This window comes from Pungitius pungitius, chromosome 11 (genome assembly GCF_949316345.1).
Source record: "Pungitius pungitius chromosome 11, fPunPun2.1, whole genome shotgun sequence".
Taxonomy (NCBI): Eukaryota; Metazoa; Chordata; class Actinopteri; order Perciformes; family Gasterosteidae; genus Pungitius; species Pungitius pungitius.
Window position 1 is genome coordinate 12136464 of NC_084910.1, and position 13966 is coordinate 12150429.

General features: G+C 41.9%; 1 protein-coding gene across 2 annotated transcripts in view; it reads left to right on the forward strand.

Annotated features, from left to right (window-relative positions):
- Positions 1-111: 111 nt before the first annotated feature.
- Positions 112-13966, forward strand: part of si:dkey-12j5.1 (uncharacterized) — a 19591-nt gene continuing 5736 nt past the window's right edge. Inside the window, exons 1-10 of one of the 2 annotated variants that reach the window (XM_062565404.1) lie at positions 112-314; positions 486-598; positions 686-831; positions 935-1088; positions 1856-1965; positions 2108-2231; positions 3098-3190; positions 3775-3843; positions 8631-8684; positions 11799-11951. In XM_062565404.1, coding sequence (XP_062421388.1) covers positions 251-314; positions 486-598; positions 686-831; positions 935-1088; positions 1856-1965; positions 2108-2231; positions 3098-3190; positions 3775-3843; positions 8631-8684; positions 11799-11951 — 1080 coding nt within the window. In that variant the 5' untranslated portion in view covers positions 112-250. Of the gene's footprint in view, positions 347-485; positions 599-685; positions 832-934; positions 1089-1855; positions 1966-2107; positions 2232-3097; positions 3191-3774; positions 3844-8630; positions 8685-11798; positions 11952-13966 lie in introns of both variants that reach the window. The other variant, XM_062565405.1, reaches the window with a different exon arrangement.

Below are 13966 nucleotides of genomic sequence, written 5' to 3' on the forward strand. Positions count from 1 at the left end.
AATGTCGATAGCTAGTCCTACCTCCGTATTAAATAATAAGTTGAAATGTTATGTCCAAGAAAATGCCAGACCTTTTCAAACCGCTCGTAGTGTCCACTACCTCTCGCCGTAGCAGTCACGCAGGGCCCGTTTGGAGCATGCGCACTTCCTTCCTCCAGCAGAGTAATACGCGTGTGTAACAATCACACTTCGGAAAAAGTCTGTTCCAAAAACACACCATTGTAAAGATACAAATTGTGTTTTCACCACCATGGGAGGACAAGCAAAGGGAAAAAAGAAAAACAAGCCGAAGAAGAAAGACAACCGCCCAAACAGTAATTTTCTTCATTGGTACACCATATTGCTAGTATGTTAACGTTAAGTAACGCGTCAGTTAGCAGTAATGCTAGAAGTAAATCAATCTGTTATGCTTAATCTAAACTCCTAACGAAACTGAATGAGACAAAACAACCCATGCCTCCACTTTTGTGTTCATTGGTTCACAGCAGACGCAGGATTTGTTGGATTGTCACCCCAAGAAAGGATGAAACTAAGGGTACATGAAAAAGCCAAGAAGAAGACAGCTGAGAAGTACTCAGTGCAACAACTACTCGAAAAGGTGACATTGACAAGACATCCACATAAAATACACGCATTTAAAAATCTATTAGATGTTTGTTATTTCACGTGGTCCTCTGCTGTACAGACGGAGGAATACATGGACAGTTTTGACTTTGAGATGGCTGGCCTTTTCTGTCAACGAGCCCTGGATGTGGAGTCAACCAACCTGCAAGCACTAGACATGCAGGGACACATCTGCTCTGAACTGGGAGACACACAGAAAGCCAAAGGAATATCCTTTATGCAGGTTTATTATTTCCTGTTGTGTTCATTTAATTGATACACTAATATACAGTGTTTGAGCGAAGTGAGTCCCCTTGACCAATTGTCTTTAAGCTTTTCTGCGTGCCGTGGAGCTGAGCCCAGATGTTGGCCACAGTAAGTACATGTACCTTGGGCAAAGCCACACAGGCCAGCAGGCAGTGGACTACTACACCAAAGGAATACAAGTCCTGCTGTCTACATTGGAGAAAAAAGCACAGACCCCAGTGAGTGCACCCCATACATACTCACATGTCCTCTATTACTTAGTTGTATTTACTTAACATCAACTACTTAGAAATGCTATTGCACCGAAAGCTTAATGCTAGTGTAATGGTATTTATCTTCACAAGAGGGGGCTGTTTAACAGTATATAGAATATTTATTATCTATTTATCTTTTGCATGCATGCATTTCCCCGTTTCATAACAAACATTTATAACATCTATGAACATCTATAAATTAAGTGCAGAATTACTTATAATTAATTATAATATAGTGTGTGTGTATGTATATATATATATATATATATATAATGTACATAAGTGTACAAAGATTGTAACACAATGTCGTGTTTTGTTTCCAGTTCAATTCACACTGTTCAACATTGTTTTGTGTAACGGTGTAACTTTAAATAGCTTTCTGAGAGTTTTAGGTGTTCGGTGTAGTTCAAATCTTCATAGGCCTTCTTTCCGGCATTCATTTTGAATTGGCATAGTAGGAAAATCAAAGTGTCACTAATAACATCCAACATGTTTCCATTCTATTCAAGTCTCAGGATGGACCCTGAAAACGTTGGAATGGAATTCAGCCACCATTCTTATAAAAAAAATTGCATTATCCATTTTTTTAAAGACATATCAAAATGTTTGTCTTAGAATACAAGTATGTGTTTACAATGTGTTTCTCTATTAGACAACTTAATTGTGTTTTTTTTGTTAAACTCAATAGAACTAGCCATGTTTAAGTCTTCTGCGCTGTGGTCTTTCATCAGGCTCAAGCCGGAGCTGCTGCCCCCCACGAAGAGACCACTGAGCTCCCCACAGCGAAGGATGTGTGTATAGCCTACTGCTCTATGGCTGAGATTTACCTAACAGACCTCTGGTACGGCAACACACAGAGTAACACTCTTGACACTTGTAACCCAATTTCATGTTGTTCCGTTTTTAATGAGTGAGAGAGATTCCTTTCTCTTTAAATGAGTCTTCTTTCTCTCTGACTCGTGTGTGTGTGTGTGTGTGTGTAGCATGGAAGAGGGAGCTGCAGACAAGTGCAAGGAGTTTATTGAGCGTGCATTACAGCATCACCATGACAACCCTGAGGCTTTACAGCTCATGGCAAGTTACCTGTTCAGTACAGAGCGAAACCAGGTCAGTCCCCACACACACACACACACCTACACACACGCACACACAGGGGATGAGCTATTGCCACATTAAAGTGGGATTCTGCTGAGTTAATTATTCTAAGCAAATTATATTGTATGCCATTAATCAGCAGATGGACACTGGCATTATCACACACAGACACACACACACATGCAGGTCATAGGCAGATCATTGAGGTCACATTGTCATCTGATAAATGAGAGAGCAGCAGCCAATTTGACTCAATTTGGAAAAGAACATCGCGGTATGACAGTATGTTTGAAAATATGTCTTATAAATATGTACTATATATTATATTTTTTCTTATTTCTTTAACAAAATTATTTAATTTTCTTTACATATCTAATGTAATACTGCAGGCAAACCTTTTTCCTGAAAAAGTTATGAGGAGCATTCTCAAGTATGTCACAGATTTTGTTTCTGCATGAAATTTAAATGTCCATTTAAAAAAGAAAGTTAACATTTTAATAAACCGTTTTTTCAAACGACAGTGCATAGTTAATGAAAATGCACTTTTTTCAAAATCTTTTGGAAAAGTTCTGCAGGGCTGAAGCGTATTGGCAGTACTGGCTGTAAGCCGTAGGGGTCAGGCTGGCTCCAGTGTCAGTTTTTATCACCCCGAGTACATCCACAGTCTTTAGCCATACTCCGGTAATAACTCTGATAGAAATATCAACCTAACCTCTGATTAATCAAAGGACCATTGACATCTATGGATCATTCATCCATGTAAAAGTGATGTGGATTCACATTATTTCATCTTTTTCTTTGACTCAAGTGTATTTATCTCTATGAATATATGCAGGTTTAATTGTAGTTGCATTGTATATGCATGTTGCTGTGTTCAGGAAGGCAAAGAATACCTGTTGAAGAGTGTTGGATTGTGGCTGCCTGCTCAGAAACAAAGTGCAGCTTCTTTCAGCACAGAGGAAGACATGCAGGTAAGTTGGAGCTGTGCAGTATTTCTCTGATAGCAGCAAATACTCATCAGATCCCAGTTTATTTATAAAGCACTTTTCATGGCATGCTTTGCGGCGCGCACAAACACAAGTACGCAGTAGGGATAAAAGATAACAAAATGGGGGATAACAAAAAGTAGAAGGATGGAACAACAATTGCAACGTGTGTGTGTGTGTGTGATTGTGCAAAGACACATGAAGTTAACATAACATACATTAAAGTGTATTTAAAAAGCAGTAGGTCAAACCAAGAAGTGTACAATGGTTAAATTAGCGAATTTCTACAGGAAATTTGTAGTAGTGAAAGGAATGGTTATAATGTCGAAGAATGGGTTCCAAATGAAACGTAATAGATGGGAGTTTGCATTCAAATGTGATATAAGAGGGGTCAGTGTGATGATTTGAGACAACTCTTATGTTCAGAAGCAGGTTGATCTGAACTCGGCCTGCTCCTACTTGGCTGCAAATATTGCGTAGCTTAAATTGGATCGTGTTATTATCAGAAGAAGGAGGAACTACGTTTGTGTCGACACTGTAGAGGTGACGGTGTTGTCTTTTGTCTCCAGGATGACATCCCGCCGTACGAGTCTCGCGTCACCACGGCCAAGCTGCTCATCGAGACGGAGGAATACGAGGTAAAATGTTGTGCTCCCACACTGTGCTGTTGTTGGTCTATTTGATTTGTAGTGGGAGGTTGGCCTGGCATTTGTGATGTGTGTGTGTGTGGGAGCGCATGTGTTTGAGTGCTTCTCCTTTTTAGTGAATAGCACTGAAGGTGGGAAGGCCATGCATGGTCTTTATTCCCTCCAGAGTTCAGTCTCAATAATTTAAGCGTGGTATTTACCGAGAGGGTCAGAGGGTGTACAGGTGAGGAGGGATGTGTTGAACGGAAGGAGCAGGAGCGGCTTCATGATGAATTTCCACCGTATTCGCGATACGCTGCGCTTCTTGATCACTGAAAAATGTCTCGAATTAATGGCCTTGATTTTAGGAGCCTACTGCCTTAGCAGTCTTTAAAACTTGAAGTAATTCTCTTGATTAGTGCCACCAGCAACTATTTTCTGTTGTGATTCATTTGTAATCACTCTTGTTGAGTGCTTGCTGGTTATTACTTACAGGAAATGAGAACAGTGCCCCCCCCCCCTCTCCCACACTCCTTAATGGTGTGTGTGTGTGCGTGTATGTGCGTGTGCGCGGGCGTGCGTGTTAGGCTGTCAGGTGCGTCAGTGAAATGACAAGTTCTCGGCCCACAGTTTCTGGCATGTCATTTGTCTTCATCTTCCTGTTGGTGTCATGAAACCTGAAACGCACACTGCGCACATCCTCGCTGCTTTATTTTTTCTGTATATATAGAAATGCACATGCAGATCCATGGACAAAGTTGCTCGTATGGTCTTGGCCAGCAGAGACGGGAAAGTTTCTGAGGGAAATTGAGCTTGAGGACAGTAGTTTTCTGTCCGTCTCCTACTTGATAGGGACATGCCCTCTGCGCTTTCCTTCTCTCCCTGTGGACCATAAGTCCACTCACAGCTTGACTCTCTGTCAAGTTGTGAGATTCCACTCTGTACCAGTTTGAATTTTTCTTCTTAGCATGCATCCGAAGTGCAAGGATTTGTCTGTATTTGTTCGAAACTTCTGTTTAGTCTTCCAAACTGAGGCAAGTTCAAGTATGTATGTATGTGTATATATATATATATATATATACATACACATAATCTAAAGAAACACATTGGGATAATTGGTGCTTTCTGCAGCTTCATAGAATACAATGCCATCTCTTGTAAACAGTAGTTTGTTTTGGAATAGCAAAAGGAGAAGCACTCCGTTCTTTGTCTCTCTGTTGGAGATTAAGCCATTCGTCTGATGAATATGCAGTTTGGCCTATTATGTGTTTTGTGTTTAAATTGGATTAAATGAGTGATTTTGCAAAATAACAATAGTGTGGTTACGTTACTCAAATTATCTCGTTGCATTATGTTATCTCAAACACACTATTGGTAAGACCATTGCAGAGTGTGGTGGTGACAGATTCAATACAAAAAGGCCGTTTTGCAGAAAGGCCGTCAGTGGTAGGTACACGATATCTTATCGTTGGTGACAGTTCAAACAGATTGCTCACACATTGAATATATGACCTTTGCTATCTGAAATAGCACCTCTTCCCTTTTTGTCTTGAGAGTTTCTTAAGGGTTATTTCGTTAACGCAAATTAATTTCTCATGACATGAATGGAGGTGGTCACCAATTTGCCGCCATTGGCCAGCCTTATAATAAAGCTAAAACCAAAGAAGAATGTGTTCTGCTTAAATTATTAGAATTATGGTACTAGTGTGCATGGTTTTTTCGTGATGATAGTATCAGTGCTGTCTTTTTTTAAAAACATAACCTGCAAAGCCATGACTTCCAAAACCAGGAAAACATTTGTGAATGAAGTGCAAACGAGTAGCTTTAAATTAAATTGAGAAAGCAGTTATTTAATAAATAAGGGGTAAATAAGGGGTCAGTACCGTGGCAACTATGTATTCAATCGTTTCATGCCCTTTGTAAATCAACCAGGACAAAGAAAATATGGACATTCTTGCAAACAAAAGTATTTTGTCCTTGTAAGATGTGAATCTAGGCCACTTAATTTGGAATGGGGGAAAAGTCAACAGAAGTTGCTTTTCAAGTTATTATTCTTTTCCTTTTTGTATTAAATATTAAAGGGCCAGTTGTTGTGCTGAAACAACTGGTTATTTAATATACATGTTCATCGGTAGATTTTTGTCACTAATGCTAGACAAGAATCAACATTTTGAAGGCAACGCTGTGGCAAATTGTAATGGTCATTATTCATTTTTTTCTGAAATTTAAAAGACCAAACCACTTCGAAAAATAGTGTTTAATCAATCACCAAAATTTTCCTAATAATTATAAAAAAGTCCAAAAGAATTCTCTCTACGAAGAGATTAGTTCAGAATTAACTGAATCCATGCTTTATTATCCCGAAACGTCGCTTCAGGTTTAAATGAAAAACAAATGTACTTTGTTGTAACAACGTCGCCCTGCGAGACCACGGCCTTTTCTCACCGTCAAACACACATTCGCCCAAATTACCGTCATCATCACCCATCACCACCATTAATTCACTTGCCACATAGCAGACACACAGACACAGGGCCAGACGGCCGCCCCTGACAGCCTGCGAGGTGTCTGCTCGCCGGTGTTTTCCCGGCAGCTGATGGTTAGTTACTCTCCCCGTCGTTGTCACTCTCGTCGGCTTTCATGTTGTTCTTTGAACATTTTTGTTCTCAATTTTAGCTGATGATGGAGAGCAGCTTGTACTTTCCAACGTTGCTTGCAGTTTGCACTGACATCCCCAGGATTTATTTACTTAAGTGTGGACGTGTGTGTGTGTGTGTGTGTGTGTTTGTACCAGTCTGTGTGTTAGAGATAGAGCTTGCCCTCGCTTGTAAAGTGATTTGTCTTTCTCCCGTCTCTGCCATGCGCTCTGCTAAAATTATTCTGTTAAACAAAATTGCCTGAAGATTACACACACACACACACACACATACATGCACGCACACAATGGCCATTATAAATGGTTCCCCGGAGGGTTTTGCATTTTAAAATCTTTTACAGGTCTAGAAATAAAGAGGACAGCATGTTCGTTGTGTCTTTACCGTGTGTGTGTGTGTGTGTGTGTGTCTCCGCGGTGCACCGTTGTTTATGGACCAGCTTGGCATTGTTTATTAGGCTCTTTCTGCCCGTCCTATGAATTTTCACACTTTTTCCCTGGTAGTTCTCCCTCTCGCTGCCTTATCTTCATGCGAATATTAATCGTGTTGCTGTTTAGAGCATGAAGGGGCTTAAGATTCTCTGAATCTTTAATCACTCGCCTCTGGGTTGACCAGTGTAGTTAGGAAGGAGTACAGTCGGAGATGATATAATGCTTATCATTACTTACTTATCCCGGTTGCCAGATATCTCTTGTTATATTTTTGTTGCTCCAAAACTGCGTGTGCTATCAGTTGTTTAATACCCGTACAGATCTTTACTCCTATCTCTTCTATCTAGGGCTCGGCTTAAATTACTCCGAGTGTGTGTATGCGGGGGGCTGTGTGTGAGCGCCCATCACATTGGTGTGATGCAATGAAAGTCAAGTAGATCATTCTGACGCTGTGCATGACTCCATTCATCATCTACTGGGATTAGGTGTTTTTGTTTGTGTATTTTTAATCAGTCATTAATTCATTAAAGACAATGGGTTTTCAACCGATAATTGGTATAGCAATCAATCAGCTGGATCCCTGACATGGACATTTGCACACTCCTAATGAGATACCCTCAATTAACCTGAATCCGCCTCAGTCTACACGGACTGCTGACCTCTTTATTGCCGCCAGAAGCCCGTAGGCTTAATGAAAAGAAAAGAGAAGTCCACAGAGCGGGAGGGGGGAAAATGAGGAAGCTCTCCGGCTAATAAGACTGCCTTAACAAGAAAGAAGTGCTGCTTGTTGTGCTCACTGCTGTGTGTAGCTTTGTTAAAGTGTGTGCGTCTGCGTGTGAGTGCGTGCACTGGTGCGAGCATGTCTTTTATTCTTGCCCTTCACCATGGGTGATTGGCTAACAGTCGCCTCCAACCTGAAGTTGACAAAAATCAATATATCATCACCTGCGGCCTCACAAACACACGCGCGCACACACACATTCACACGCCACAGAATCCACAAGGAGAGAGGCAGAGCAAACCCAACACACAGCCTGATTTAGCCAAGGACTGTTTTCTGTAATAGAAACTTCCCGCAGAGTCTGACCCAGACAGTGATGGTCTCTGGCTGAAAGTCACCCCGCATTAAACACATTCTAGACCTCAAAAGGAGAGGGAGGCGTTGATAGAAACAATGGGTCAGGCTGATGCTTAAGTTCACGATGCGTCCTATCCAGTAATGCCGGTTTATAACATATTGACTGTTAATGTCTGTAAATGGATTAAAAGGGCAATCCGACGGAGCGGCACAAGTGACTCATCGACTGTGTGATAAGCACTGGTGAGCGTCTCTATTGACAACCGTGTCTGGCGTCTTGTTCCTATCGACGGTGTTCTGTACGGGATGCAGATCTCAAAGACGATGATCAGACCTGCCGATTGATCGAGCTGCCCACGAGATGCACAACACTATGTTCAACAACTCTGTGTGCCTCAACAACACTGTGTGCATCAACAACACTGTGTGCATCAACAACACTGTGTGCATCAACAACACTGTGTGCATCAACAGCGTGTCGATCTGTAACGTGTGTGCTTATTATTCAAGTATTTTGAACCTGAAGTCATTTTCTTGTCTGACTATTTATCTGATGTTAGTTATTTCAAATCTCATTTCCATCTGTTGACCATAGTCCACTCTCCCTCTCTCTCTCTCTCTCTCTCTCTGCATCAGATGGCGGTGGATGTGTTGGAGGGCCTTCTGGAGGAGGATGATGAAGTAGTGCAGGTAAGCGATGTTGTGAAGGCTCCGCTTGTATTGTTCCATAAAAGAAAATGACTTTGTCTGCATTTGTGTTTTCATTTAGTAATTTTAGGTGTTGCTTTGACGTTTTTTTGTATTTCCCAGCATGGCGGTCACTACTCTGGTTTCAGACCTCCGAATCACAGCCAGCTCATCTAATTTGTTGGAGAAGCAATTGACCAATCACAGCTTGTTGGTATTAAGAATGGGACATGGCTAGCTAGACACCTATCCATGAAGAAATGGCAACAGCACAAATAACACAAATCTTAAATATTGCCACTGCTTTATTAGTTTGCAACACTGATTGGAATGAGCATTGTTAACAACAGGAATGTGTTAACGCAAACACACTGCAGGCAGAGTGGCTGACCTGAAGCTGAAATTGTTCGCTTTAAGTCCGATTATCAGGCTAGTCAGTCTCGACATATTGGCGATCCTCTGTGGTCGGCGTCGTGTGAGTCACCTGTCAAGGCGTAGGATTAAGTGATGTCTTCTCTCGTGCCCCCTGTCTTAATACTGTGTTTCAGTCTTTCTGCCCGATCAGACCCCTTTGCAGGCTAATCTTTTATCAGCCCAGAGGGAAACAGAACTTCAACCTGTGCACCTATTTGCTTCTGTCGAGCCGCTGTTTCTGCGCACCCACACCGTGTCATCGCTTGCTCTCAACGCTCATACGCGGTAATGCACCACCGAGGCCATGAATGCTTATTAGAGAGTGACGTAAATGGCGGTATTTTCTGTGCTTTTGTAGGAAGTATGTGCTGTCATTGTGCTCTAAATCCCCACTGTTGGTGGCAGATGAAGTGAAGGTTTTCCACTGAGTGTCAGATTCAAGAACACAGCAGTCTCCCTCTCTCTCCCGTCACCCTACTCCCCCTCAGGCTCAGCCTCCCACACACCCCCCTGAGCTGACAGATTGAGAGCAATCATCGGGGGGCTGAACTTTTAAACTGGCTCCAGAGACGTACAGCTGTGACAATCGATTTGAGCGGGCCTGCAGCCAATCACACATGCATACCAGTTCTGTTGGTCAGGAGGTGTTCTGTCAGGTTGCACCAGAGTTCTGTTGCTAGTCATATTGGGGGATGTCAGAAGTGAATGACAGACACATTTGACTGCTCGCTCTCCTCCTTCCCCCTCTCTCTCTTCCCGTCTTTGTCTTACTGTCTGTCATTTCCTCTCTTAAGTGCGGTAGTTGTAGGTTGCAAGCATTCGTCTCCGTCGTCTTGCTCTCGCACTTCTCAAAGTTGGAGACTTATAAAATGTTAAGTCTGCACAAACAACGGAGCCGGGTTCCTTGCAAATCCTGTTTCAAAGGTATTCAGTCAATTCATAATGCTTTTGTTCTTCCTTCAGCAGCACCATATGGGAACTAAGATGTGCCGTCACTTTGAAGTGACAATAGTCTCCTTGATTTGATTGACAGACGAGAGTTTGTTTTATTAGTGTGCTTCTGTCTGGGGATTTGGTTCCGAGTACTGTGTTCTCTAAAAATCTCAATTAACCAACTTATTTCATGTTCCAATAATGAGCGTAGAAGCCGTCTTTACTGCATTAACAAATATGTATCACAGTGGAACATCTGTGAAGGATTTTTTGCTTTTAATGAAGTTACAATTTTGGATTTGTCTTACCCAATTTGCAACCTTCTCTCCCGGACATAAATATCCACAAGAACATATTTCTGCATTCACAGGAAATGTTTCAGTAATATAAATATCATCCTGCCGGTTCTGCAACATTACTACATTGATCCAGTGCTGCTGTTGTTCTGATAAGTGTTGCTGCAGGGGTTAGCCACCCACTCAGCATGCTTAGTGGCAATTCTGAATTCACTGTGGTATGCCTTGATGTTTTCTTTTTTTAAGCTAAATTGTTTATTTGGCAGAGATGCAGGTCCCTACTGCCTCTGCCCTCATTGAATATTGAACAAAGTGAATATTTGTGTCTTGGTGCTTGAAGAACAGTGGGTTGGTGATCTTTGGCCTTAGATGAGAGGAACATACACCTCCGAGATCTCCCCGAGTTTAAAATAATTGAATTTAGAAGAGGAAGAGCAAGCCTGGCACAGTAAACGTAGCTATGTGGGAAAAGAAATGTTCATGTTTTGGTGTGTTTCAGCACATTAACTAACAATCTAAATGATGCCACAGCTTTTTTTAAAATTCTACTTATATTGATGAGGTTTTCATGAGGTTCAATCCCATCCAGTTAAGATATTCTTAACATGTAGTCTACGAGGTGCACGGTTGTAACAAGATATTTCGGTCTGTGTCATGAACTTGAAGGTTTTCAGCTTAAGAGGCTAAGAGGCACACTGATGGATCTAAAGCTCTGCATTTAAAACAAGATGATTCCACTGATTGAAGGTAAAAAAATGGTTGAACCGAACTGATCAAAAGACTGGATGAATATTCCACACACTAGTGTGGGGACTTTTCTTTTTGAGAAAAGTTTTCTTTTTAGCCGTTTTAAATTTAATTTTGTTACTACGGGTCATTTTTGAGCCAAGCCAAGGATGTGGTACTTCTGTCTCTCCAAAATCTACTCCAAGGCAAAATATTGAAATAATGAATGACTATTAAACAGTATTTCCTCCTAAATGAATGGCTACTATTAGACACAACTAATGAGTATGATCTGTTTTGAAATCTTTGCCGCAGGGAATTCCGTTTTCATTTTATCACACTATGTTTGGGCGTTTTCTGCTATAGAAAGATAACAAACAAATAGATACAGTCACAAGACAGGTCTGATTTATTTGTGAAGCTACAGTATGTCCATTTACATGCATGTATTATTTGTCAATGAGAACAGTGTGTGTCAAGATTGGATCCTGTTGATAGTTATTACGTATTGATAGTTATTACATATCAGTGATTGATTTCCTGTGTGCGTGTTCGTGTGATTCTGTGTCATATGTGAGAAACCTGTCTAAACAAGGAGGGATGTGGGATTTTATGCAGACGTGTCTTTGTGTGGGTTACAAATCTGTTTCCTTCGTCACAGCCCACTTCCACCGACAAGGAACACTTTCTCTCTGTCTGAATCCTCCTGACACCCCGGATCCCGCCTCTCTTTCTCTGTGACACCCAGGTGTGGTATCTCTCCGGCTGGGTGTGCCACCTCCAGTTGGAAAAGGCGAAGGAGCAGCAAGAAAGAGACAGCAGAGACGTGACGGAGGTGGAGACAGAGGAGTGGAAAGCATTGAAGGAGGCGGCCCGATCGTACCTGACCAACGCTAAGAAGGTAAAATCTGTGAACGTATATCAATATGACTCAAAGACCTCAAAGAGGGCTTTACTCGCGCTGCAAACTAACTAATGACAAATGCTGTATTTAGGTACAGTCAACACCGTAGTGCCTCACTAAAGGTTTTCTATTTAAGAAAGTGTGTCCAAACTTTTGACTGGTACTGTTTATCCAAACAAAACTACTGATGATCAGGAAGATAATTAGCAGATTGATCTCTAATGTAAGTTGTTAGTTGAGCCATTTATAAAATAATTAAGCTTCCCCTCAACCAACAGCACGGGTTAAGCGGTGGTTATATAAAACACACAGAGGAGACGTTTATCTAAAGTAATAATGAGTACCAAGTACTGATCCAAACTTCATACTTTAACTTCAGTAAGATGTAAACTCCATAATTTTACATATCATTGAGTATTTTCATAGTGTGATACTTTTACGGAAGTAAAGGCTGTACGGATAGTTACATCTAGTACATTGTCAGAATAAATAAAACCCCAAAGAATCTGTTCTTGTCACAGATGGAGTACGTGCAGTTCTGTGACTGAGAGGATTTTAACTAAGCTCCATTGTTGCCACAGAAATGTCTTTTAGTGGTATCTCAAAGAGGTTTAAATATACCGCTGTCTGTCTTCCATTCCCCATCACACACGCGCACGCACACCCCAAGTAATGTGTCTCATTCATTCTGTCATTCTGTCAGGGAGCAATGCCTCTATGGGGCCGTGATTCATGTTAGTCTAAAATCCAATGGGCTTGTAAATCACACAGCACAGACTGAGGGACAGAAGGCCCCACCTTCCATTCTTTTTTGCTTCTCTCTACTTTTCTCTCCTTTTTACCTCCCCCACCCACTCTCCCACAACATTGTGTTCCACTACAGATGAGTAGGGGCTGCTGAGGGTCCATATTTAATGCCTGTCTCTCTGGCAGGCCGTGTAGTGACAGGTCGGTCTAACCAGCATCCACTGGGACGGGAGGAAGGCAGCGCACTGGAAGAAGCTCGGGGGACGAAAACAAAGGCACTCGGCTTATTTGAGCTGCCAGCTTCGTAGTGTTCGAGTTAATGCAGATTAAAATAAATAAATGGAAAATGAGAAACAGGGAGAATGAACTACGGCAAAGGAATGCTAAGGATTAAAAAGGTGAAAGATCTGCAGAACAATTGGGTGAGTCGGCAGAGCGTGACAAGTAAACAGCACAGCTGTTTCTTTGTATAGTGTGCGAAGCAATAGGCGCAGAATAATGTGAAAGGTAAATGCATCAAGGCCTTGCAGCGGTGAGGTGGAATATGGAGAGAAAAGCCCTCGCTGCGGTTCAATTAATTCCCCAACTACCAGCTTCTGCACATTGTGAAATCAAGATTCTCCCTTGTTTATCTCAGTGCTTTGTTTCAGAGCGTCACCGTGAGTGTTAATTAATAACGATGAGTCAGTCTGCTAGTTAAAATGGGCTCCAACATGGAAATGAGGCCTCAAAGCCCAACGGCTTGTTTTGGCGCCAGTCCACTATAACTGCAAACTGTATGACTTTGTGGGATGTTAAGACCAATGAGAGAGAGGACGCGGCCGTGCGCACCTTATGAGGATGCACATATTTAAGAATGGTTGTGTGTGTGCCAACTTGCGGTGCTAATTATGTTTCAAAGATGTTCTTCAATTCAGCTTTGATCGATTCCTGTGCTCTCTCGCTCTGTCTCTCTCTCTCTCTCTTCACCCCTCCTTCCCTTTACAAAAACACACAAAGAGATTGCATTCTATAAAATGAATGATGGGGAGGAACGGACGGGTTGAGAAGACAAAGTGTGGGAGAGGAGCAGCATGATGAGCAGGAGCAAGAGAATGAGCGGGGAGGCGAGGAAGGGGACAGATTGGATGGTGCATGTGATTGGTGCAGGAGGGTGTAGCTGGTGAATAGTGGCGAGGGTAAAATCAATAGTAAAATAGGTGCGATTGAAGAAGGATCTGCAGTGTACGCACACAGAGGACAAATGTATTTATATGTGTGCGTGA